Genomic DNA, 25,431 nt, shown 5'->3' with positions numbered 1-25,431 from the left:
ACGATCCAGATTAGATGAGGGGAGGGAGAGAGGAGAGCCGGCTAGCCGGGACAGTGACAGATGTGGCGGACTCCATTGCCATCGGCGAGCGCTTTGCCAGAGATCGCGAAAACGGCCCTAGAGACCATGGGAGAGCAAACCGGAAGCACGGGGAGAAAGAGGAAGACACGGCGAACTCACCAAGGTAGGTCACAGCGGTGCGGAGAGGATGAAGGTGGCACGCGGCTTGGTAGGGTGGACGACGATGAGCTAAGGTTGTGGCGTGTTTGTGAGCTCTAGGCAGAGGCGGTGGAGCGCTAGGGTTGGGTAGGGAAGGTGCGGCGTGGCTCAGGGCGGTATTTATGAGGGGTTCGGGTGTGGCGCACATGCCAAGGCGAAGAAACGGGGCGGAGACGGATTCCACGGCGGCATCAAAGTTCAGCGCGACGATGATTCGAGGTAGGGGACGGCTGACATGTGGGCTCGGGGTGGCAGTGGCATCGGGCGTGGGGCCGGGATGCCAGTGAGCAAACATGAGGGAGAGGGGGAGGTGCTCATCTACGTGGCCTTGGCCTAGTTCGGCCTAGGAAGGAAGAGGGATGGCGAGCGGGCCTAGCTTCTAGGCCTGTGGAATGGGGGGAGTGGGATATGGGGTGGGACAAAGAGTAGGCCGAGGGTGAAGGAGCAGGCTTGGGCCTTCGGGCCGAACGTGAGAGAGGGAAGGTTTTCCATTTTCCTATTTCAAAACCAATTTCAAATATAAACCAAATCAAATTTGAATATGGTTTAAAATACACTTTTCAATTCAAATAAAAATGAGCAATTTTGGTAAGTTTTCCAAAAATAAATTTTACAACTTTTTAAATTCTTTTATTTTCTTTTATTTCAAAGCCATTTTCAAATTCATTTTCAAAAGCATTTTGAATTCATTTTGAATTTTGGATTCAACCACTCATTGCAATAAATCAAATGCACCGGCATGTATGCACATCCATGTTGCTGCTCCTTATGATGAATTTTAATATAATGAAAAATATCTTTTTTCCTATATTTCATGTGCACACAAATTCATAAATAAATCATTTTAATCCTATTTTGAAAAGTACCAATTTTAGGGTGTTACATCCGCTTCGAAGGTCGATTCTACATCGCCTCTGAGAGTCCATCTATGTCGTGTATTAAGGTCGGTTCGAATCAAGGGTCGAGATGATGAGTTGCCATGGATTCATGGGCCCACAGGCTGCCTGGTGACCCCTATAAAAGCACCCCCATACCTCCTCCAAAAGGGGATCGCAATCAAGAGAAGAATAGTCCTCCGTATTAGGATATATCCTTTATAAATAGAAAATAGCGAGATAGAGAGTGAGGGAAGAGTTTGGAGAAAGTGCTGGCCTATCGGTGCTCTCTCTATAGCTTGTACCTTGGCGGATCTAGGTTCTACCTAAACTTGCTTTAGAGACATCTCTGGTGATTTCTTATTCAAGTAAGTATTGTATTTATATTGCTCATCAGGATCACGACTCTTTTGAGTACTTTAATCTTTGTAGTGCTCTTGGGTTAAAGTGGCAATCCTTAGTATAGGCATGGTGGTTAGACTTTTGGCTACTCATGGATGCACCCTGTATTTCGGATCAGTGGTAGATCACAAGGGTGACAGCCTCGTTGAGTCCTCTATAGTCCACCTACCGTCTGTAGGCCAAGTAGGACCGGTTGCGATGGAAATAGCATACTCTATTTCTGCTTTTCCTTAGTAATGTCCCCTGGTGAACACTAGAATACATAGGTTACCTAAGTTAGAAAATAAAGAACCTTAGTAGTCCTCTCTATGCTCCTGTTTATCCTTAGCCTTGTTGCTACCCCTGGTTAAGTTTGACTTAGTTAAACTCGCACATTTCCCTGAGTTCGATATCCTGGAATACTTCTGGTGAAAAACTACAATCGATATCCATGCGCTTGCGGATCTTTTCTGCGTGCCCCCACTGGTGTCAATAGTATTCGTGTAGGCGTTCATAAATTGCCTTATGAGGTTGCTGGCTGACCAGTACTCAGAGGTCTCCCCGTCCATTTCATACTTAGAGCTAAGTCTTAACCATGTATGTGTATGTATACTTGCTATTCTTTGCATGGCTGTATTAGGATCTGCCAGCTCCTCTTAGGATTATTCTTTTATTCTTTATTCTTTATTCCATCTTTACCCCTAAGAAAGGCTCGTGTGTGTGTCACACTATCTAGAACTATACCATGTTTACCCCTGCTATGAACCTTCGTTCATTATACAAGCACGCTATCTTGATCACATCCATACTAGAGACTTTTACACCATTGCCTTCCTTTGGGAAAATATAAATAATGATACCCTAAATACTTCCAGGTGAAATGCTACAACGGTAATTCCGTGCACTTGCGAATTAACTACGATTAGCTTTTATTTGTCACAATTTTAGCATAGGAGTAGCAACAAGTTTATTCACAAGCCCATATAAACACATGATCAGGTAAACATGAATAATGAATAGCAAAAACAATTATCATTAATGAGCATCTTCATCATCTGTATCATTAGTGTTCATCATCTATTCCTTAAATGTTCCAAGGCCACTCGTGACTGTGAGCACGGCTGATATACCAGTTTTACACTCTGTAGAGGTTGTACACTTTCACTGCGAGTCATGATTTACCCTTTTGCCCAAGGTAGCTAATCTTTTGACCCACTTCCAAGGAAGGTTGGCAAGGTTCACTATGAAGCCTTTTAAAGGTTTGTTTAACAAGTTAGGGCCATTAGATTCACTTGGCAAATAGATGTAGAGCCCCCTTCCCGATGGCACAATGACACACAACCTGTACACAAGGGGACAGAGGCCGCACTATACCCAATTCGGTAAGCCATTCTTACGCTAATAAAGGTCACCAGTAACAAGCTAGAAAAGGTCCTTATACTGAGCTAAAGCCAGAGCCATGTAGCCCTCACAGTTGTACTGTAAGTCCCGGATGATCACTTATAGATAAGTCCTTAGGGAGAGTAATCTAGAGCACTATAAAAATAGCCCAGTGCTCTAGCCCCCTTATTCCATGTTGCTAAAAAGCATCTTTTAATGTTTATTGCATATACTATTAGTCAAATTACAAGATCATGGCTTTGGTTGAGCACTAGCATCATACTACCTAATGTAATACCCCATAGGTATCAAGGAACATGGTACATAGTACTAGAAAATCCTTAGTGGTAATCAAGGTAGACACATGCAGCATGAATTACATGATTAAAGGTGTATAGGACAACAAGGAAGATCCCATGCTATACTTGCCTTAGACTCAGATCCTTCTTCTAGTCCAAACCTTCAATGGAACTCCTTCTTGATCAATAAGTAAAGCTCACCGACTGGACATGATCATAAAGCACCACACAAGCATCCATGCAATCATACACGAAGCAAACAATAGATCTAAATTATAACAATACACCAAACATAATAAACAATAGGTAAAAAGTTTTAAAGATGTTCTACACGTTACTACGAACACACAGACACGAAAAGCACTCTAATCGGAGATATAACGAAGAAGTTATGAATTAAACAAGATTTCCTTTAATAAAATAATAGATTAAATCTAACCTTGAATTTCAAAAGTTGCAAATATATTTAACAGTAGTATAAACATGTAGATTATGCAATTACGAATCTAACACAACTGGAATGGGTCAAATCGGAGTTAAAACGGAGAAATTATGGCCTAAAGAAGGCAGTGGCATTCCTGTAAATAAATAGAACTCAATTTCGAAATAAAATAATTAAAATTAGATTTTGAATTCAGGTCAGGGACCATGGGTTCTAAATTGGCAAAACATAGGGGCTTCTTAGCAAAACTATAGGGATGGCGGGTATATACTTAAAAACTTGGAGGACTCTTTAGCAAAACGACCCACGAAGGGGTACGATTAATTTTCAACCGTTGATCCTGAATCGAACGGCCGTGGTGGCTCCAGGGCTCAGGATGGCCAGAACAGAGGGCCGTGTGGTAGTCGGCCATTGCCAGTGACGAAGCTAGTCGGCGAAGCTTGAAAAACAAGCTACGGGCCACGGTTTTCAATGGGAAAAGCATAGGGAGCAAGTGGAAGCTACGACGAACACATCTAGGGGATCAGGTGCAGCCGAAGCGCTCGAGCAGGAGCTTGTGGAATGTTTTGGTGGCCGGCAAACTGCAGTGGTGGCATGCGGACTGAAGGAGGGCAAGAGGAGGCAAAGGCGGTCACCTGGAGGCTTCCTTACCAAGCTACGAAGATCAGAGAGCAGCTTAGATAGACGACGAAGAACGGCAGCCGCGAAATTGCGTGCGGCGGCGGCGGATCTCGAGCTTGGTGTAATCCCGAACGTGCACGTAGCGCTAGGGCAAAGGCGGCGCGAGGGTTTTTGACGGGGCAATGCGGCATAGGGGCTCCTATTTATGGGGGGTCTTGGGCGTGGACAGCACGCCACTTCCTAGGAAAATCAGGTGTGCAGCGGCGGGGCATGCTTGAATAGAGTCTGGCTCGACTCCGGCTAGAGGTGAGGGACGTGTCTAACACGTGGGACCACTCGATGAGCAAGAGAGGGCATGGGGCCAGTTCGGCAGCGAGACAGAGGGAGGAGGGAGTCGCAGGATTTGCTACTAGGCCGGCCTGCTACAGTGGTGGGTCTGCGCGCGAGAGAGAGAGAGAGAGGGAAGTGGGCCACGCGGGGACGAAGTGGAGCTGGGTCACACGAGAGAGAGAGAGAGGCCGGCATGGGCCGGACCGAGAGAGAGGGGAGATGGAGCAGGCCTTCGAGCCAGATTGAGAGAGGGGGAGGGATTTCTATTTTCCAATTTCAATCCCAATTCAAATATGATCAAACTCAAATTTAAATATAGTTTCAAATATACTTTTCACTCAAATAAAAATGAGAAATTTTGGTAAGTTTTCCAAAAATAAATTTTACTACTTTTTAAATTCTTTTATTTTCAAATTTTTGTTTATTTTATTTAAAAGCCAATTTCAAAAACATTTTGAATTCATTTTGCATTTTGGATTCAACCACTCATTGTAATGAATCAAATACACCGGCATGTATGCACATCCATGTTGCTACTCCTTGTGATGAATTTTAATATAATGAAAAATATTCTTTTTCCTATATTTCATAAGCACAAAATACAAAATTAAATCAATTTATATCTTTTTTGAAAAGTGCAAATTTTAGGGTGTTACAATTCTACCCCCCTGAAGATGAATCTTGCCCTCGAGATTCGAAAGATGGTGATCAAAGAGATACAGATTCTCTACCTTTGGATTCTTCTCTACTTCCTCGTGTAGTTCCATCGTCTTGATAAGGATCCCACTTTACTTTGCATACCTATTAACCATACTCCAAGTATCTTGCCAAACTGATTCCAAGATTTTGATAGGTACCTTGAACAATTCTCTAGTAACTCTAATCGCTAGGCCACCTTTCCTTTTTAGTCCATAATATCAATTCTTTTTCTTAAAATATTCCCTTCCAATGGAGCCTGATGAATCTCTTGGTCAAAAGGAGATTCTACTACCAATCTTCAAAACATTAAAGATTCTGGTTAAGTTGCTCAAACTTGGAATACAATTCTTAGTCCTTGGTGTCACCCGAACCTTCTTAGCACAATTCTCCATTGCTAAGGGCATCGACCATGACTTTGCTCCTTGAAGTGATAGCACTTTTCTAAGTCATAATCAATTTCATTCCAACGAGGGTATCACAATCTCAAGACCATCTTAGTGAAGATGTCCATTAGATTCCATAGAACCATTGAGATTTCCTAAAACTCCATAGAACCATCTGTAGTTATTTGATATCTCATTCCTATGTCATTAGTGCCTACTTGTCTTGGGTATGTTGAAGATTGGACTCCCAGTTGAGGATAGCTCGAACTGTAGAGCCATATTGTCAAATGCATCAATTCCTCATAGATGATCCAATAACTTATCAACTGACCAAAAGATACATACTCTGGATGATGAAGCCCTTAAATGGTATACATCCTCTGAGTATACACCTTCTAATAGGTCATTCTCATATTCCTCAGGTGCAGGTTGAATACCCTCATACTCGATTCTTTCTCCTAATGGTGTTGTGAGAAGCACCGAACGTTGGGCATACTTAATCACTCCTTTACAAGTAGATAACCATCCCTTTCCAAGGATAACATCAATGTCCATTATCTCCAAAACTATAAGGTTTGCCTCAAAGTTCTTCCCTTTTATGTTAAGACTAACTTTTGGGCATATGTGGTTTGCCTTCATTTCTCCTCCTCGAGAGTTAAGTATCAGGGGTTTCCTCATTGGAAGCATAGTTATCTTATGTTCTTCCACATATTCCCTAGAGATGAACGAATGTGATGCACTAGGGTCAAACAACACCATAGCAGTGTCTGAGCCTACTACAATCAAACCATAAATGACCTCCTTAGCTCCATGAGTGGTAATCAGATCCACATTGTCCAACCAATCTTGAATGTAGTTTTGCTTTAACTTATTGCCTTGCACCTGCTCCTTATGGACATTCTATTCTGGCTCCTGCTGCCGTTGATTCTGGCTTTGATTACTCTCAGCAAACTTCTCAAGACAATCGTTCTTATAGGGTTCAATCTCACCACAATCATAACCTTCCTTACCAGTAGAAGTATTTGTCGTTATCACAGTGATAGTGGGAGATGACAGACATGGCTCATGAGAACTAAAATGCTATACTTCATCATTAAGTTGATGATACTGATCTTGATCATTACATCCAAGCAGATTCATAAGGTGTGACTGACATTCTGGTTGTGTAGCAAAACAGAGACAAGTGTTTCTAAACTAGCGTTGAAGGTCATGCTGTCTCTTCTTCTCTACCATCTCTCGACGCTTGTTCTCAATTACAATTGCTCTATCCACCAACGTTTGATAGTCATCATACACAACGGGCATCAGCTATAGTTGCAAATCATCATCCAGTCCTTTCAAAAAGCATTTCTATTTCTTAGCACCATTATCCACTTCTTCTAGAGCATAGCGCGACAACTGAGTGAACATGTCATGATACTCACACACAGTAATAGATCCCCGCTTGAGAGCCCAGAACTCATCTGGCTTGAGTTCTACCACCCCTGTGGGAATGTGGCACGACCTGAAGCTCTCGCTAAACTCCTTCCAAGTGATCTGCCAACATTGTTGGGACATCTATACTAGTAAGACTCTCACCAATCTTGTGCTATGCCCTGGAGTTGGCCAGATGCAAAAAGCACCTTCTCATTGTCATCACACTGAGCTATGTCCAATTGTCGCTCCACAGCTCTAAGCCAGTCATCAGCTTCTAGTGGTTCGCTTGTATGAGAGAATGTCGATGGGTATCCCTTCATAAATTCACCATGCTTGTCAATAGGTGGTGCTTGATGCGGGTGATTCAACACACCTTGAGCAATAGTTTGCAATAACTAAGTCTGCATCATCAAAGCTTGCTCTATGGGGATTAGGTGGCGGTGGATTAGAATTGGTAGGATTCCTTCCCAGTGAGAGCTAGGATATACAAAACCACCTTCACTTTGGCTACCCCCCTTAAGAAAAGATCAACTAGGGGACACAAAAAGGGTAGCTTGCACCTTCTTCCTAATGAGCTAACTAGTATCAAGACATTCTGACATCCCAATGATACTCTCGTGTTTGGGCAAGAACAAAAAATCTAAAATTCCTCATGAGCAGAGAAACAGCAGTGTAGTAAAACAGTTGTTACTCCCATTCTGTTAATCTAATGAAACTATGGCTTATACCGTTGGAAATCTTATCAAATTCTCCACAACTTCCTTATAGAACACTTTTCCAAATTCTGCAGTTCAGGTAGTCCAAAATAGTGCACAACAAAAATTGTTCTAGGTTTTAGACAACACATGTACATTGTCTTGTGATTTTCATAACTCCATAACCAAAATAGCTATCAGGGTGATTCTTATGGTCACAAAAAGATATCGAAGTTTACTATTGTCTGGAATTTTCTCATGATTTCTGATCATCCAAAATCAGATATATAAGCCAAAGAGGGCAGGCTGCTCCAAAACGCAGGATAGGAAAAACAAAAGAAAACCATAACCCAACTATTTATTCCATTAAACCTTATACCTTAGGCCTATAAACTAAATGAAATTGTGGAAAATCCCCACAAAATCATTGCATTCAATACAAAGATTCAAATCAAGCATTATCATAAGGAAAACCAACTAAACACTAAAGGTTCACAAGGCACACATAAAGACTATTGACTTGACTCAACTTTGGTACTAGCGTTTTCATTACATAAGGGAACATAAACTCCTATTCTTAAACACGGTGTGGTTACAGGGGCTTCTGGGGTAGCATCTCTTGCATGACCGTGAGGGCAACACATCCTCCACTTCTTTGATCTTGGATAGTCCGTCATGACTCCTTCATTCATCCTCCTCATCAAATTCTTCTTCTAGGTTGGGCATCACTAACACTTACTGGTGGCAACCCTGTAGTGATCTGACTCTGGCCACTTCCATTGTGTAATTGTTGATTCTTCCATGGGCAAAATTTAGCATAATGTCCTTCTTGTTGGCAACGATAACACACAATGTTAGCTGGATCTTTTGTGATGTCATACTCCACAGAATTGTTGCTTAGTGTGTTGTCGGCTTGCTGACTCTGAAGGTTCATCTTTGTTTGATGGAACCGCTTTGTAGCTCGCTTGATCTTTTGGGGTTGAAACTCCTTATAGGTGATTGTCCACCCATCTATGCATACCTCATGTGAAGCAATCTTAGCTTGAGAAGCCTCTAACTCTTTCAAGTCTAAGTTTGTCTGACTAGGGATTGGAGCTGGATGTAACAATGTAGTAGAACTAGAATGTTGATTGCTTCCCAATTCTGGCTCTGATACCACTTTGTAGCACCCGATTTTAAGAACTAAACCAGATATGCACTATATGTGAGCCCAGGAAGTCAAATCTCACATATAGCTACAATAAGGGTAATATCAAAAGACAATGCTCAATATATAACATACTTAGTATAAATGATATAACCTTAGATATTAGACAGCAGAAAGATAACTTTGATCTTTGGGTGAAGACTCCAATTCCACAGGGACTACTAAATGGTTGATCACAAGCCTAATTCCTCCAAATTCTAGCAATTTGGTACCCATTCGGGATTTTTATCCAAATAATAGAAAAATAAAGCAAGCGTAAGTACATGTCGTACTTAACAAATATAACATGGGGTTCATGAGGCTCAAAAGGCTGACACTAGTTAACTACGATTAGCTTTTAATTGTCACAATTTTAGCATAGGAGTAGCAACAAGTTTGTTCACAAGCCCATATAAACACATGATCAGGTAAACATGAATAATGAATAGCAAAAACAATAATCATTAATGAATATCTTCATCATTCGTGTCATTAGTGTTCATCATCTATTTCATAAGTGTTCCAAAGCCGCTCATTAGTGTGAGCATGGCTGATATACTAGTTTTACACTCTACAGAGGTTGTATACTTTCATTGTGAGTCATGATTTACCCTTTCACCTGAGGTAGCTAATCTCTTGATCCCTTTCCAAGGAAGGTCGGTAGGGTTCACTATGAAGCCTTTCAAAGGTTTGTCTAACAATTTAGGGTCATTAGATTCACTCGACAAACAGATGTAGAGCCCCCCTTCCCGATGGCACAATGACACAGCCTATACACAAGGGGACACAGGCTGCACTATACCCGATTCGGCTAGCCATTCTTACGCCAATAAAGGTATCCACTAACAAGCTAGAAAAGGTCCTCATACTGAGCTAAAGCTAGAGCCATGTAGCCCTCATAGTTGTACTGTAAGTCCCAGATGATCACTTATAGATAAGTTCTTAGGGAGAGGAATCTAGAGCACCATAAAAACAGCCCAATGCTCTAGCCCCCTTGTTCCATGTTGCTAAAAAGCATCTTTTAATGTTTATTAAATATACCATTAGTCAAGTTACAAGATCATGGCTTTGGTTGAGCATTAGCATCATACTACCCAATGTAATACCCCATAGGTATCAAGGAACAAGGTACACAATACTAGAAAATCCTTAGTGGTAATCAAGGTAGACACATGCAGCATGAATTACGTGATTAAAGGTGTATAGGACAACAAGGAAGATCCCATGCTATACTTGCCTTAGACTTAGATCCTTCTTCTAGTCCAAACCTTCAATAGAACTCCTTCTTGATCAACACGTAAAGCTCACTGACAGGACATGATCATAAAGCACCACACAAGCATCCATGCAATCATACACAAAGCAAATAATAGATCTAAATTAGAACAATACACCAAACATAATAAACAAAAGGTAAAAAGGTTTTAAAGATGTTCTACACGTTACTACGAACACACAGACGCGAAAAGCACTCTAATCGTAGCTATAACGAAGAAGTTATGAATTAAACAAGATTTCCTTTAATAAAATAATAGATTAAATCTAGCCTTGAATTCCAAAAGTTGAAAATATATTTAACAATAGTATAAACATGTAGATTATGCAATTACGAATCTAATGCAACATGTACGGGTCAAATCGGAGTTAAAATGGAGAAGTTATGGCCTAAAGAAGGTAGTGGCATTCTTGTAAATAAACAGAACTCAATTTCAAATTAAAATATTTAAATCAGATTTTGAATTCGGGTTAGGGACCGCGGGTTCTAAATTGGCAAAACATAGGGGCTTCTTAGCAAAACTGCAGGGATGGCGGGTTATATACTTAAAAAACTTGGAGGACTCTTTAGCAAAACGACCCGCGAACGGGTACTATCTATTTTCAACCGTTGATCCTGAATTGAACGGCCGCGGTGGCTCTGGGGCTCAGGCTGGCTGGAATAGTGGGCCGCACGGCGGTCGGCCATTGCCGGTGATGAAACTTATCGGTGAAGCTTGGAAAACAGGTTATGGTCCATGGTTTTCAACAGGAAAAGCACAGGGAGCAAGTGGAAGCTACGGCGAACACATCTAGGGGATCGGGTGCGGCCGAGGCAGCTCGAGCTTGAGCTTGTGGCATGTTTTGCTGGCCAGCGAACTGTAGTGGCGACGTGCGGACCGAAGGAGGGCAAGAGGAGGCAAAGGCAGTGACCTGGAGGCTTCCTTACTGAGCTACAAAGACCAGAGAGCAGCTGATGAGGACATCGCCACGCTGGACACACCGACGCCATGGTCTTCCCCAAGTTGCAATTCGTTCCCAACTCAGCCGCCACGTCGCCCTCGGATTCAGCAGACACGTCGTCACTGTTTCGGTCATAACTTTCTCATACGACATCAAAACGGGCCGTTCTTGGATGCGTTGGAAAGGGGATGACGACGCCGTCGTTTTGGATCTGGTCCTAGCTCCAGAAGGTCCATGGATCATTCTGTGTGACCACGGCAAGGTGCTACGTCACCTATTTGGGCCAACTTGGCCATGTATCGTGTCGGGCCTTAAGCCCAAGTTGTGGGCGCCCAACCCCTGGCCGTCCCCAACCCTAGGTCGAGTCTTAGACTATAAACATAGCCGCCACCGCTGCTACACAATTGGGTTTTGTTTAGAGTTTAGTTTTCCATCGAGAAACTGAATCGTTCATTGTAACTGTGGTGACAAATCCTTTTACAGTGATCTAGGGCCCCCGTTCTTGATCTCCTCCACTGTGTCGATTAGTCCTTTGGAACCGAGTTCTTGAATCCTTTATTGATATTCGTGTCATTCATATTTGCAATTTCAGATTGTGTGTTTTACCTTCTTGCTTGTGCTCTTCGATTCGCTTGCAGGAAAAGCCTTCTTGGCGAGGTCAATCAAGTTGTGCTTGGTTGATAACCAATAGAGTAGTGGTGTAACGGTTGCAGGGTTCGAATCGCGTCTGATTTGAAGCCAGATCGTCAACGTCGAGATCTCCACAAATCGAACTTACCGGCTACCTCTGGGAAGATCGGGCCTGTACTCATCAATTGGTATGAGATATTTTAGGTTTACCGCGAGGTATAATCTCGTTTGCCTTAGATTCATATTTGTTCATTACCTAGAGTCCACAAAAAGCCCAAAAATATTTCAATTTCCGCTGTCCTATCGCCCTTTGTGCCTTTGCAATTTTGTTTCAGATTCGTGTTGTTGAGTTTGTGTCCGTGGTCGAGTCTTGTTGCTGGTTTAGGATTGTGTTCGTGGTCGTAGTTCAATCGCCCGTTGCTGTGATTTTTGTTTTCCACCGTTATCCCATCCACCGTTCCCAAACAACAAGTCGAAGCCACCACATTACTCGACTTGCCCCGCTAACCGCCTTGTGTAACTTCTCGCCGCCGCGCAAACCCTAGATAGGTTGCCAGCCGCTCTTATTTTGCCTGCATCGCAGCCCTCCTTACATCATCAGGCGAATACCTACTGCTGTTAGTCACAGTGATGATCCTGTGATCGGTGATAGAGTTTAGGGACGCTTTGCCCTAACTGCCGCCGCCGTGTTGTGCCTCCCGAAAAACATACTTTGAGATACCTTCGGTAAAACAGGCATAACTTTTCGCTCGTTTATCAGAAAAATCTGAAATTTTTTCAGCAGCTTCTTGACACCATTTGGAGCCGACCCAAACTCGGCTACGCCCTGTTTGGTTTCATCAGAATTGCCAAAAAAATTCGGGAAAATATAGAAAAAAAATTGTCAAAGTTTTTGCACGCTTTTCAGAGCACGTGCTGAATTTCTGTAGACCACCTCAGTTGTAGGTGCCAATTTTTGTGGTTGCATCTTTTGTGATCCTTGTTCAGAGAAAAGTATATAAAACAATAGTGAAAAAAATAAAAAAAGTTTGTTTCCTACTAGTGCCTTTTGGAAAAATCCGGGAAAAAAATTCAGGAAAAAAGGAGAAGTCCGGGCTATTTGTTTGTTCTGTGAGTTCTTTCGATCGTCCTTTGTTTTCACCTTGTTGCGCTACGTCTCGACACGTCTTAGCCAGCACCTGTGATTTGTACTTTGGATCCAGATTGAACAATCGTTACTCTGCACTCGTTAATTGCTAATCCTTGCTGTCATATTGTGTGCCTACCCATAGCTCCACATATTCTTCTGTCAGCACAGGTTCATCTTGCAACTGTTACCCACGCTCAACAACAGATTGCTTCACCACTTTGGTTTTGCTCCTGTTTGGCGTTGGTAAGAATACAGGCAAGACGGTGGTAAGCCGCTTGTGATTTTGCATTCCACTTTCACCACCACCACCACTTGTTTCCTTTTAGTTGATAGGGATAATACTTTGGTGTTGTCTTTTTCTATCTTCTAACCATGGCAGGAACTCCGACGGACTTCAATGAGTGCGTGTCCAAGGGCGAGCTTACAACGTTCATGACTGAACAACGCAATCTTATGACCGAGCTGACGTGCAACGTGAACAATCTGGTCACCCGCATTGAACAGCTTGAGCAATGCCCTCCACCTTATCGTGCTGATGATGAAGATATGGATGCTTTTGGTGATGAAGATGCGTATGCTGACGGTGGTGCCCGTTGCCGCCTCAACTTCAATCGTCGCGGTATGGAAGGTAATAATCATGGTAATAATGATCCTTTTGCTAAAATTAAATTTAGTCTACCTCCTTTTGCTGGTAATGTTGATCCAGAGGCATATTTAGATTGGAAGCTTGCTGTTCAACAAAAATTTGATTCTCATAATGTTCCTGCTGAGCATAGAGTTAGACTTGCTACTAGTGAGTTTACTAATTTTGCTTTGTTCTGGTGGAGTGATCTTTGCAATGCCAATAATGCTGCTGCTGTGCCTCAAACTTGGAATGTTTTAAAGCAACGTATGAAATCTCGTTTTGTTCCTCCTTATTACTAACGTGATTTACGTTTGAAACTACAAACTTTAAAACAAGGTGATAAAGGAGTAGAAGCATACTATCAAGAATTGCTTATTGGTTTAGCACGTTGTGGTATAAATGAAGATGATCATGATGCTAGTGCTAGATTTTTTGGTGGTTTAAACCATGATATACAGAACATACTTGATTACAAAGAATGGAGCAATTTTTCCCAATTGTATCATCTTGCTATTAAGGCAGAATGAGAAGTACAGGGACTCAAACAACACCAGCCTTTCAGGTCTAACAATGGGAGGAATTTTCAGCAGTGTTCCGAGCCGGAGACGCCCAAGCTTCCTGTTGCACCACAGCCATCTACACCTCCATTTTCTTCCGGGGTAAGTAAATTGTCTAATGTGCAGTTTCCACAGCTGAAGAAAGGTGGCACTCCGGGTGCTTCTACTAGCTCCTCCTCGTCCAGCTCTAAAATCATTTGCCACCGATGCAAAGGCATGGGACATGTCATGAAGGATTGCCCCAGTCGTCGCGCTTTCATTGCTACCGAGGATGGATATGTAAGTGCTAGTGATGTTGAAGATGATTTAGCCCTTGCTGCTAACATTGATGCAGATCCCACCGAGGGCGATCAAGACAAGGAGGCCATCACCATTGACTCCATGGCTGCTGCCGCGGACTACCCTAGCCTTCTTGTGCAGCGTGTGTTGAGTACACATGTGGGACATGAAGAAGAGATGAAGATCCAACGCCACAATTTGTTCCACATGTATCTCATTGTGCAGGGTTGTCGTGTTCTCACTATCATTGATAGCGGGAGTTGCAACAACTTGGCGAGTTCAGATTTGGTTGACAAGCTTGGCTTGACCACACGACAACATTCGTATGCATATAAACTTCAATGGTTCAATAATAGTGGTAAGACTAAGGTAACTAAATCAGCACGCATTAGCTTTTTCACAGGCTCTTATCATGATACTGCTGATTTTGATGTTGTCCCTATGCAAGCTTGCTCCATTTTGTTAGGTCGCCCATGGGAATTTGATAATGATGCTTTACACCATGGTAGAACTAATACATACACTATCATACATAAGGACAAGAAAATTACATTACTGCCTTTGTCTCCTACGGATATTATTAAACATGCTAATGAGATCAAAAATAAACCTCCAACAGACATTGCTAAAAATAATGGGATTAAGTTAAAAGGAGGTGCTTTTCTTGCTACAACTTCTGCTACTGCTGAGTTATGTGATAATCCTGATGCACCATGTTATACTATGTTTTGTCAACCTTTTATGTCTGGTGCATTGCCTGCTGTCACTAACCTTTTGCAGGAGTTCGCTAATGATGGGATGGAGTCGAGGACGACTCCAATTCTAGAAGGAGGGGATGATGAGGACATCGCCAAGATGGAGTCGAGGACGACTCCAATTCGAGAAGGGGAGGATGATGAGGACATCGCCACGCTGGACACACCGACGCCATGGTCTTCCCCAAGTTGCAATTCGTTCCCAACTCAGCTGCCACGTCGCCCTCGGATTCAGCAGACACGTCGTCACTATTTCGGTCATAACTTTCTCATACGACATCGAAACGGGCCGTTCTTGGATGCGTTGGAAAGGGGATGACGACGCCGTCGTTTTGGATCTGGTCCCAGCTCCAGAAGGTCCGTGGATCATTCTGTGTGACCACGGCAAGGTGCTGCGTCACCTATTTGGGCCAACTTGGCCATGTATCGTGTCGGGCCTTAAGCCCAAGTTGTGGGCGCCCAACCCCTGGCCGTCCCCAACCCTAGGTCGAGTCTTAGACTATAAACACAGCCGCCGCCGCTGCTACACAATTGGGTTTTGTTTAGAGTTTAGTTTTCCATCGAGAAACTGAATCGTTCATTGTAACTGTGGTGGCAAATCCTTTTACAGTGATCCAGGGCCCCCGTTCTTGATCTCCTCCACTGTGTCGATTAGTCCTTTGGAACCGAGTTCTTGAATCCTTTATTGATATTCGCGTCATTCATATTTGCAATTTCAGATTGCGTGTTTTACCTTCTTGCTTGTGCTCTTCGATTCGCTTGCAGGAAAAGCCTTCTTGGTGAGGTCAATCAAGTTGTGCTTGGTTGATAACCAACCGAGCAGTGGTGTAACGGTTGCAGGGTTCGAATCGTGTCTGATTTGAAGCCAGATCGTCAATGTCGAGATCTCCACAAATCGAACTTACCGGCTACCTCTCGGAAGATCGGGCCTGTAGTCATCAGCAACTTAGATAGACGGCGAAGCACGGTAGAGGCTGAATTACGTGCGACCCGTGCCTTCGGAGCCCTCCCGGACGCCGCGACCACTTCCTTCGACCTCGCGGTGAGCTTCTCCACCTCCCTATGCCCTATTCCCTTGAATAATTCCCTAGAGCGCCGTATCGGCGAGCTCCAGTCGCGCCGGCCATGGCACCACCGTGGGGCCATCGTCCTGACACGCTTCCCCACCATTCCTTTGGGCCGTATCAGACTCGCGTTGATGCACTCGTTGATCTCGTACCCTCGGCTTGGTCTGGGGTGGTCGGAATCACCCGCACCAGCGACACCGGCGAGCTCGGGCCACCAGCACCCATGTTGCCACCGTGCGGGCATAGCATGCCGGTGAGGAAAGTCCGTTTCATTAGCGATGTTAGATCGTCAGTGAATGGCTCTAATTAGAGCATACCCCATCGAGGTCTTAACCGGTTCACCGTGGGCTGTGGACTCAGCCCACAGCGCCGCGTCTGCACGCGCCCACGCACACATGGTGCACCGCACCACACACACGCTGACGCTTGGCGTCCAGTCAGCAGCCGCGGTCAACCTAGGGTCAGTCATGCACGTTTTGCAGATTAGCCCCTCGGTTTCTAGAAAATCAACCCACAGTCCAGTTCAATTCAAAAGAAATACATTTCAGTCCTGTTTTTATTCGTTTGACCCTGTAGTTTTCACAAATAGTACGTGCAGTCCATAATCCGTGTAAATTCAGATTTTAATTGTTTTAATTCAAAAATAAGTTCAGTTTATTTATAGAATTGCCATTGGAACCTTATTTCATGCATAACTTTTGCGTTTTAAGTCCGATTTGAGTGATTCTTTCGCTCATGTGTTCGTAGCAGTACGTAGAATAGATTTATAAGCTCTTCAATCTATATTTGTACTATTTAGTGTACTGTTCTAATAGAAGTCTATTTGTATGCATGTAATGATTGGATTTGATGCTTGATTGGTGAATTGGAACACGTTTAGAGGGTGAGCAGTTCGTGGTGACTGAGGATCAGCAAGAGGATCAGTGGTACCCAAAAGAGAACTTTGAGGAAGGCAAGTGTACCAAAGGCCCCTTGTATGTATGAACTTTACAATTCATATTCATGCATGTGTCTAATTTGAAATACCTTTAAGGACTTTACCTAGATTATTACTTGTACCACATATCCTTGTTACCTAGGGTTTGGGTATGCATTTTTGGATAGATGCTGCTGCGCTTAACATAAAATAATTGTTAAACATGACTAAAGGCATTTTGTAATGTGATAAAATAGAGCTTTTTAGTAACAACTAGGGGGCTAGAGTACGGGATTGAGTACTCTAGTGCCTCTCCCTAAAGACTTAATCCTAAAGCGGCCACCCAGGAGGTTTCGTACAACCCCAAGTGTCATATGGCTCTGACTTTAACCTGTTAACTAGATTGTACTAGCTCGTCTGTAGCTTTCCGTAAGGGCAAGAGGGGGGCACTAGTTGGTATGTTTCCTTTCCTGCTAGGGTGTGTGTACCGTGCCACGACCACGCGTGCCACTCTTAGAGGAGGGCCACATATGGCTAGACGGTTGAAACCTTAGCAGCTATGACTTGTTAGTGCGACTAGAGAAGGGTTACGTAGTGAAACCCTGCCACACTTCCTAGGTAGAGGTGTTGTGGGCTTTGCAAACCCCGACATTGGGAATCATGGCTTGGTGGGTAAAGTTGTACAATTTCTGCAGAAATATTTGACCTGTTATAGTAGTCGTGCTCATGGAAATGAGCGATCTAGATCCTTCATGATTAATGGTTACTGTGGATGTTTGGGAACTGATATAAACTTGATTATACATTAATATCACTTGGGATTTAGGATTGTTCACTAAAGTAGTGATTCAGGATGCTAAAACTTGATCAACTAAAATTGTGAACTGCAGTCAAACCATGTCTAGCCTTTGAGCCTCGTAGATCCCTTTGATATACTTGCCAAGCATGGTGAGCTTACACTTGCTTTACATTCAATGAAAATCCCAGATGGGTAACAGATAACGTGTGTGAATAGTTTCCGGAGGATGTCCAGGACTACTAGGATGATGTTCACCAGTTGTAGTCCCTGTGGCAGTTTGGGTTTAGTTTTCCACTGTGTGTAATAATGTTGCCAATGAGCAAACTATGTATTAACATTATGATGAGTTATGCGATGTAATATAGTACTTTACTTTGATATTATTGCAATTTGTGATATATGTGTGTTTTTGGACATCCTGGGCACACATATATGAGTACTAGATTTTGCTATGCAAAATTGGGTGTGACAAATTGGTATCAGTGCTATAACTGACTGTAGGACGATCAACCTAGTTAGAAATGGATGTTTTTAGGATCACATTATCTTTGTTTTGCTACCTTTAATTTGCTATAAAATTTTTGCTTATATTCTATCCTTTATCTATTGCAAAAATTATCTTATTCTAATACTCAACCTTTCCAATCTTATATATGGGCCGCACCAAGCTAACACCCTGCAAGAGGACCATTGTGATGCCCACAAGGAGGACAAGGTTCACATGGGGCAAGCGCGTTCCTGCACATCTGGTGGAAGCTCTGAGGAGCATGGAGGAGGAACCGCCTGTGGAGATGCCCATGGGGGAACCTCTGGAGGATGTGATGGAAGATGATCCCATGGACGAAGAGACGGAAGAGGGGCCCATGTTTGAGGAGCCCATAGAGATAGAAGAATCTAGGGAGGAGCCCATGGAAGAAAATGGACAGGGTGGTCAAGAAGGAGCTAGTGATCCTGATGATGGAGATGACTCTGATAGTTCTGATTCTGATGATGGTGGTGATGGAGATGGTGGTGATGGTGATGGAGATGGAGGAGACGGTGGAAATAATGGTGAGGATGACCATGATGCACTGCTGGCTCAAGGGTGGACCACGGAGATCCACTATGATCCGCAAGGAGATGCCTACGACCACCCCTAGCTTCTCGCACTTGTACGTCGCTACCACACTAGGTGCACTGTTCATTACAGGACAGAGCATTGGACCCACCCCGACTACACCGGCTTCTGGGAGACAGAAGTGTACATCCATGAAGGGACTCGGGTGCACTACATCCACCATGCCATCACTGCATGGCTCACTCATGCAGCCACCATCCGGGATGCTGGCTGCCATCCAGGATGCTGCTTCGACAGGCGTTGGTGGTCAACCGCGACTGTCACTTCGACGACATCGCCTGGGAGTAGGATCGTTATCTTCCCCGCCGTCGGAGCGGCCAGTCTACTTGCAACATCGCTGCACCACTTGGAGAGGCAAACCCTAGGCTTAGGCCTACCTTGATGAGCTTGGCACAGACCAACACCGACTTGGATCAGGCCTTGGACGAGCTAGATGTCATGGGGAAGGCATACCTGCAGCTTGCCCGTGAGATTGCTACATTGAAGCAACATCCAGGAGGTCCTGATGTGGAAGCGCCCGGTGTTCCTGCTCAGTCACCCCCGAGGAATAGAGGAGAATTTGGAGACCCCAACACCAGCACCAACATCGACCCATAGGAGGATTTCCTAAAAATATATAATAAACACGCGTAGATGCGCGAGAGAGTGTTTAGTTTCTTTTTCTTTTAATGGTTTAACAATTGTCATTGAATGGTTGGATGATTGTCATGATGAACAATGTTTGATTTGGATTTTTGACATGATTGTGATGACTTATGGGCATATCCACGGTCATTTAGTTTAAGTCTTAAGGATGATATGAATAAATAGTTGGGTTTCTTTTTAACTTGCTGTCCATTCTGTATCATTCTGAGCAGTCCACCTTTATCAGTTCATATCTCATGTTCTATATGTTCAATGGTCATGAAAATTTTATGGAGATAAGTAGACTTCTACATATTTCTTTTGGCTCTGGAATCACCTCAATACCTATTATAAATTGTGAGATACAACTATTGTAAGTTGATATTTCTGTGCTGTCAGAAATCTAGAGCAGTACTGCTTGTCGTCTATTTTTGCCTGATTAAACGTCAGAATCTGAAGGAGTGTTCTAAATGAAAGTTGTAGAGAATTTCATAAGCTTTCCAAAAAAGTAAAATTAGCGTCCAGATTATAAACAGAGAGTGAGATATGCTCATTTTACTGCACTGCTATTTGTCTAACTCACCGGAAAAGTTCAGAACAATTATCTTCTTGTATACCCTACATATATCTCTTGTCTTGATCTTGTGATACCTACTCTTAATAGACCATTATCTCTTAAAGGTTATATATTATGGACATATGAGACTTATATGATGTATCTACAGATGGTGAACACCAGGAGGAACAACAGGGAGGCGAGGACTTGCCACCACCACCTCCTGTCACTATGGAGCAGCTGATGATGATGCAAACCCAGTTGCTTCAGCAGATGGCTCAAAACATGCAGAATATGGGGCATGGGAATGGAAATGCATCCCCTCAAGTCAAAGACAAGAGGGGAGAGTTTCTGATAGGACATCCACCTGTCTTCAAGCACTCCACTGACCCACTCCAGGTTGACGATTGGCTACGTGCTATTGAGAGGCAACTTAAGATTGCCCAGTGTGATGACAAAGAGAAGGTCTTGTATGCTTCTAGACAGTTGCAAGGAGCTGCACTTGATTGGTGGGACTCCTTCTGCTTTGGCCGTACCGAAGCTAATTCCATCACCTGGCAAGAGTTTCGTGGTGCCTTCCGCTCTCATCATGTGCCTGCTGGATTGATGAAGCTGAAGAAGAAGGAATTCTTGGCTCTCAAGCAGGGAAGCATGTCTATTGCTGAATATCGTGACAAGTTCATACAATTGTCATGGTACGCACCTACTGAGGTGGATGATGATGAGAAGAGACATGAGCTATTCATGGAAGGTTTGAATGATGATCTCCAGTACCAACTGCTGTCCCATACCTTTGCTAGTTTACAGCAGCTGGTGGACAAGGTCTTGGTCATAGAAAACAAGCGCCGCCAAATGGAAGACAAGAAGAGAAAGTTCTAGGGGCAACAGAAGGGAGTAACTCTCGTGTCCGCACTGCTCCTTAGCAAGCTTACACGCAACAATGCTATCAAGGTCAGTCCAGTCTGGTCAATCGCAACCAGCAACCAGAGCATGCACAGTAGCAGCAACAGTATAAGTCACCATCTCAGTGCCAGCAGCAAGTCAATAATGTTCCTATGAGGAATAATGTCCCTAATGCTCCATAGAAGAATGGCGCACCAAAGGCGCCAAGTGCAGTTAATGATAACAGATGCTTCAATTGTGGAGAACTAGGACATTACTCCAACAGATGCCCCAAAAGGATGGCTAACATGCAGTAGAACTATGTACGGGGAAAGGTCAACCATGTAACTATAGAAACAACTCAGGAGGCACCGGATGTAGTGATCGGTATGTTTTCGATCAACTCAAACTCAGCTATAGTACTTTTTGATTCTAGTGCTTCGCATTCCTTCATAGCATATACTTTCATAAAGAAGCATGGTATTCCCGTATGTGTTATGAAGAAACCCATGTTAGTAAACTCACCTGGAGGGGAAATGAAAGCAAATTGGATATGCTTAGCTACTAGTCTCAACATAAGGGGGTAGAATTTCAAGCCAACCTTGTAGTCATAGACTCATCTGGTATTGATGTTATCTTGGGTATGGATTGGTTGAGGTCCCGGAAGGTAGTTATTGATTGTGGAAACAGTTCCATGAATCTTACCACTCTATCCGAAGAGAAAGTTGAGTATGTGGCAACACAGTCAACCGTAGAAATCTGTCAGGTTAATCAATTGGAGGGCACAACTATAGAGGATATACGGATAGTAAATGTGTATCCAGATGTCTTCCTTGAGGAGTTACCAGGTATGCCACCTGAACGAGATATTGAGTTTATAATTGAACTTTTACCTAGAACTGCACCCATAGCTAAGAGACCTTATAGAACGGGAGTGAATGAATTAGCAGAACTTAAGAAACAAATAAGAGAATTGCTAGATAAGGGTTATGTCCAACCTAGTTCTTCACCTTGGGGTGCACTAGTATTGTTTGTAGAGAAGAAAGATGGTACACTGTCGACATAGAATTTTCGTCCTGTGCCGAGGACACACGCAGCAAGCTAGAAGGGTCTGCTCGATGGAGCAGATCCGCCTAGCATCAGCGCAGGGATGGTCAATCCTACGCAATCCTCCCGAGACGTGCTAGTCAATTTGACCCTGCAATTGACAAGGAGAGAAAGTTTATTAGTAATTAATGGCGAAACTTGACGGTGTTGCCAGACAGTCCTGAATGTGCGGCTATGTAAGCCGATATGAAAGGAGATCGACTAAATAGTCAATTCCAGCATATTCATGAGAATAAATCGGTTAAAGCTCATTGGGTCATATAAGAAGAATCGGTTATCATTCAGGGTAAATGTCATTATTTAAACAAATATTAATCAATGGCAATAAGATATCAACAATGATCGGTTTATGCTAAGCCAATGATTACAAGTAACTGAACCCCCTTTTTATATAAAGAAACAATTCAACACCATTTAATCGTTTAATAAAGATAAATCTAATGAACATGTTAGATCTTATCTATCGCTATGACCAGTGGGGCATGAGGCAGAATCATGCAGGCCGTAGAAATAACAATAGACTTGATGACCCTAACTCATTACCAATATTAGTGGGGCATGAGGCAGAATCATGCAGGCCGTAATACAATAATAAGATCATGAGGCTAACACATCTTTCAATCTATCTTTACTTCAATGGTCTCATGATGCGAGCTATTCGTGAAAGCACTCGATATCGGCTAAAATAGCCGATTCAGGCATAGCGCACAGTTAGGGTCATGCCTTACCAGGAATAGATCTACTAAATAATGACCCCCACTCCACGGTGCTAACAGTGGGGTGTGAGGTAGAATCACACAGGCCATGATAACGGGCCATGGAACGGTTTTTACTAGCCAATAGATCTACTCAAGACACAGCATGCCTTAACCGCACGCTATGCACGATTAAGATTGATATAAAACAGCCGATAAAAACATAACTCATCGTTTAGGGTGTAGATTAGGTTAGTTCTAGATTAGAAAATGATGGGTCAAATAAGATATAAGGCCGATCCAAATCAATCTCAATCGGGCAGATTGATATTGCTGTAATTAGATAAACAATGAAAGCAATAAGCAATATCGGTAACTTAATGAATCTACCAAAGACTACCATCCTAAGGTAGAGCCGATAACTTGACCTTGATCTAATTCATGTAGTGGGGGTCGACCGGATCGATGCAGCATACTTGAACTAGACAAGAATTGATAATTAACTTATACCAGAGTCGTAGTGGTGGTTGACCAGATCGATGCAGCCGTACGAATAGAGGTATAAGCCATGACAGTACTTACAACAAGCAGTGGAGGTCGACCGGATCGATGCAGCTGTACTTGCTGAAGAACTCACTGAGATCTACTCTACTCCTACTCCTAAGGGGTGGTTGGAGCCAAAAAAGTAATATACTTGTATTTGATTGATTATGTCTTTTTACAATAGCCGTGGTTTGATATTTATACCCGGAGTCTAAACATGAATCCTACTCGAGCATGATTTGTTACAATCTTTAACATAAATGAAAACATTCCTAATTTAAGATAACTTGGACTCTAATCTTTCCCTTTTTGTAGAGTCCAGCATGTCTCGTCCTAGCGCCGATCGTAGCCTCTATCATTATCTGTGGTGCTATCTGAAGAAAGCCGATTCTAATGCTGCATCCGAATCAGCTATTTTTGGTCTGCACGCAATTGATCCCTTGCTGACATGATCTTGGGAGCTCTCGAGCCCCTGAGGCCCTTCTTCCAAATTCTGGTGTAAACATACACAAAGAATGTGCATAGATTACAGATCACTTAATGAGGTCACAATTAAGAACAAGTATCCATTGTCTAGAATCGATGACCTGTTTGACCAGTTGAAAGGAGCTTGTGTGTTTTCCAAGATCGACCTCCGATCTGGATACCATCAGTTGAGAATAAGATGTTCTAACATTCCTAAAACTGCTTTGGTGACTCAATTTGGACTTTATGAGTTCACAGTCATGTCCTTTGGTTTGACAAATGCACCTGCCTACTTCATGTACTTGATGAACAAAGTATTCATGGAGTACCTCGACAAGTTTGTCGTGGTGTTCATTGAAGATATATTAGTCTACTCTAGGAATCAAGAAGAACATGAGGGACATTTGAGGTTAGTATTGCAAAAGCTTAGAGAACATCAGCTCTATGCTAAGTTTAGCAAATGTGGGGTCCGCATCCCTGATTGGTCCACAGTCATGGGTAGAGAACATTGATCTGGGGTCCGCTGTTTGTCGCCGCTTGCATCCATTCATGAGCCTATGCCTCAGAACTTTTTACAAAAGCATCACTGCTTCATGGGCACTTGGATTCATCTTCCCGAGTCAGCTATAAAATGCCTATCTGACCCTAGCAAGGGCAACTCAACATTTTAGCCATGTTTTTCTTCCATCTGCTCCCTCGAGTGCCCCTAGTTCCGCTGGACCCTCCATGGTCCATTCTCTTGCTATGAAGATCTTGAGCAGTTAGAAGAATTCTTGTGCATAGGGTGATTGTGTCACTCATTCTAGCGCCTTGTCGAGCAAGAGAATCAGCTGCTACGGCTAGAAGAAGTCTTGTGACATCACCTATGTCTTCTCACCATGCTCGCAGAGCTATTCTCGTGTTTGCAAGGGCTAAAATGTGTGGACACCTTTCCCTTGTTTGTTCCACTAGACGCCCGCCGGGGAAGCCACAGGCTTCTTTCCCATAGTTTCTCGATTTACCGAGAAATCGGTTGAGCACATGATGGGCGGGCAATTTTTCCCTTCTCGGGCACAATTTTATCAATGGGCCAATGTCGATTCGTTCCATGACGACCTTTGGCTTGGTGGGGGCCCGGACTCCCTTCAATCCAATGAAGCCTTGATAGGTTGATCTCTGGTCAATGTAAAATCTTTGAACCCGTTTCATGGTATTTCATAATTTGGGGAAGCAATAAGTTTGAATCTGTTATCTCTTCGTTATCTGTCCCCTGAATTCCCAGAGTGTCGTTCCGCCTCCGTTTCCAATTCTAAATTCACACCCTCGGCGAAATCTATCTTTTTGCCTTCCTGGGCTATATGTATACGGGCCACGGCCATGGATCGGACAACAACCCGCTTCATCTCAAACTTTCTACATCCTTTGTATAGCTTCTGCTTTTCCGTAGGTTTGAGATTATGGAGAACAGCAAGAGATCTACTGAAGAGGCCTTTGCGGGATCCGCATTATCGTGCCAGCGCATCCACCATCAAGAGGGTGCAACTTGCAATGCTCCCGTCGTCC

General features: G+C 43.3%; 2 protein-coding genes across 2 annotated transcripts; both read left to right on the top strand.

Annotated features, from left to right (window-relative positions):
- Nucleotides 1-18,595: 18,595 nt before the first annotated feature.
- Nucleotides 18,596-19,039, top strand: LOC136507104 (uncharacterized). Its single transcript, XM_066501936.1, has one exon. It carries the CDS (start codon nucleotides 18,596-18,598, stop codon nucleotides 19,037-19,039), a length of 444 nt encoding a protein of 147 aa, XP_066358033.1.
- Nucleotides 19,040-19,398: 359 nt separating this feature from the next.
- On the top strand, nucleotides 19,399-21,076 carry LOC136507103 (uncharacterized). The gene is made up of 2 exons (XM_066501935.1): nucleotides 19,399-19,516; nucleotides 20,367-21,076. Exons 1-2 carry the CDS (start codon nucleotides 19,399-19,401, stop codon nucleotides 21,074-21,076), a joined length of 828 nt encoding a protein of 275 aa, XP_066358032.1.
- Nucleotides 21,077-25,431: the final 4,355 nt, after the last annotated feature.

This window comes from Miscanthus floridulus, chromosome 15 (genome assembly GCF_019320115.1).
Source record: "Miscanthus floridulus cultivar M001 chromosome 15, ASM1932011v1, whole genome shotgun sequence".
Classification (NCBI taxonomy): domain Eukaryota; kingdom Viridiplantae; phylum Streptophyta; class Magnoliopsida; order Poales; family Poaceae; genus Miscanthus; species Miscanthus floridulus.
This window is presented reverse-complemented; position numbering and strand designations above follow the sequence as displayed.

What these genes read in the sequence shown, in the direction of transcription:
- LOC136507103 (XM_066501935.1), top strand. Translation starts at nt 19,399, where the DNA reads ATGAGCTTGGCACAGACCAACACCGACTTGGATCAGGCCTTGGACGAG. An exon ending in ATTGAAGCAACATCCAGGAG is followed by an intron (nt 19,517 to 20,366) that starts GTCCTGATGTGG and finishes ATGTATCTACAG; the next exon opens with ATGGTGAACACCAGGAGGAA.
- LOC136507104 (XM_066501936.1), top strand. Translation starts at nt 18,596, where the DNA reads ATGCCCACAAGGAGGACAAGGTTCACATGGGGCAAGCGCGTTCCTGCA.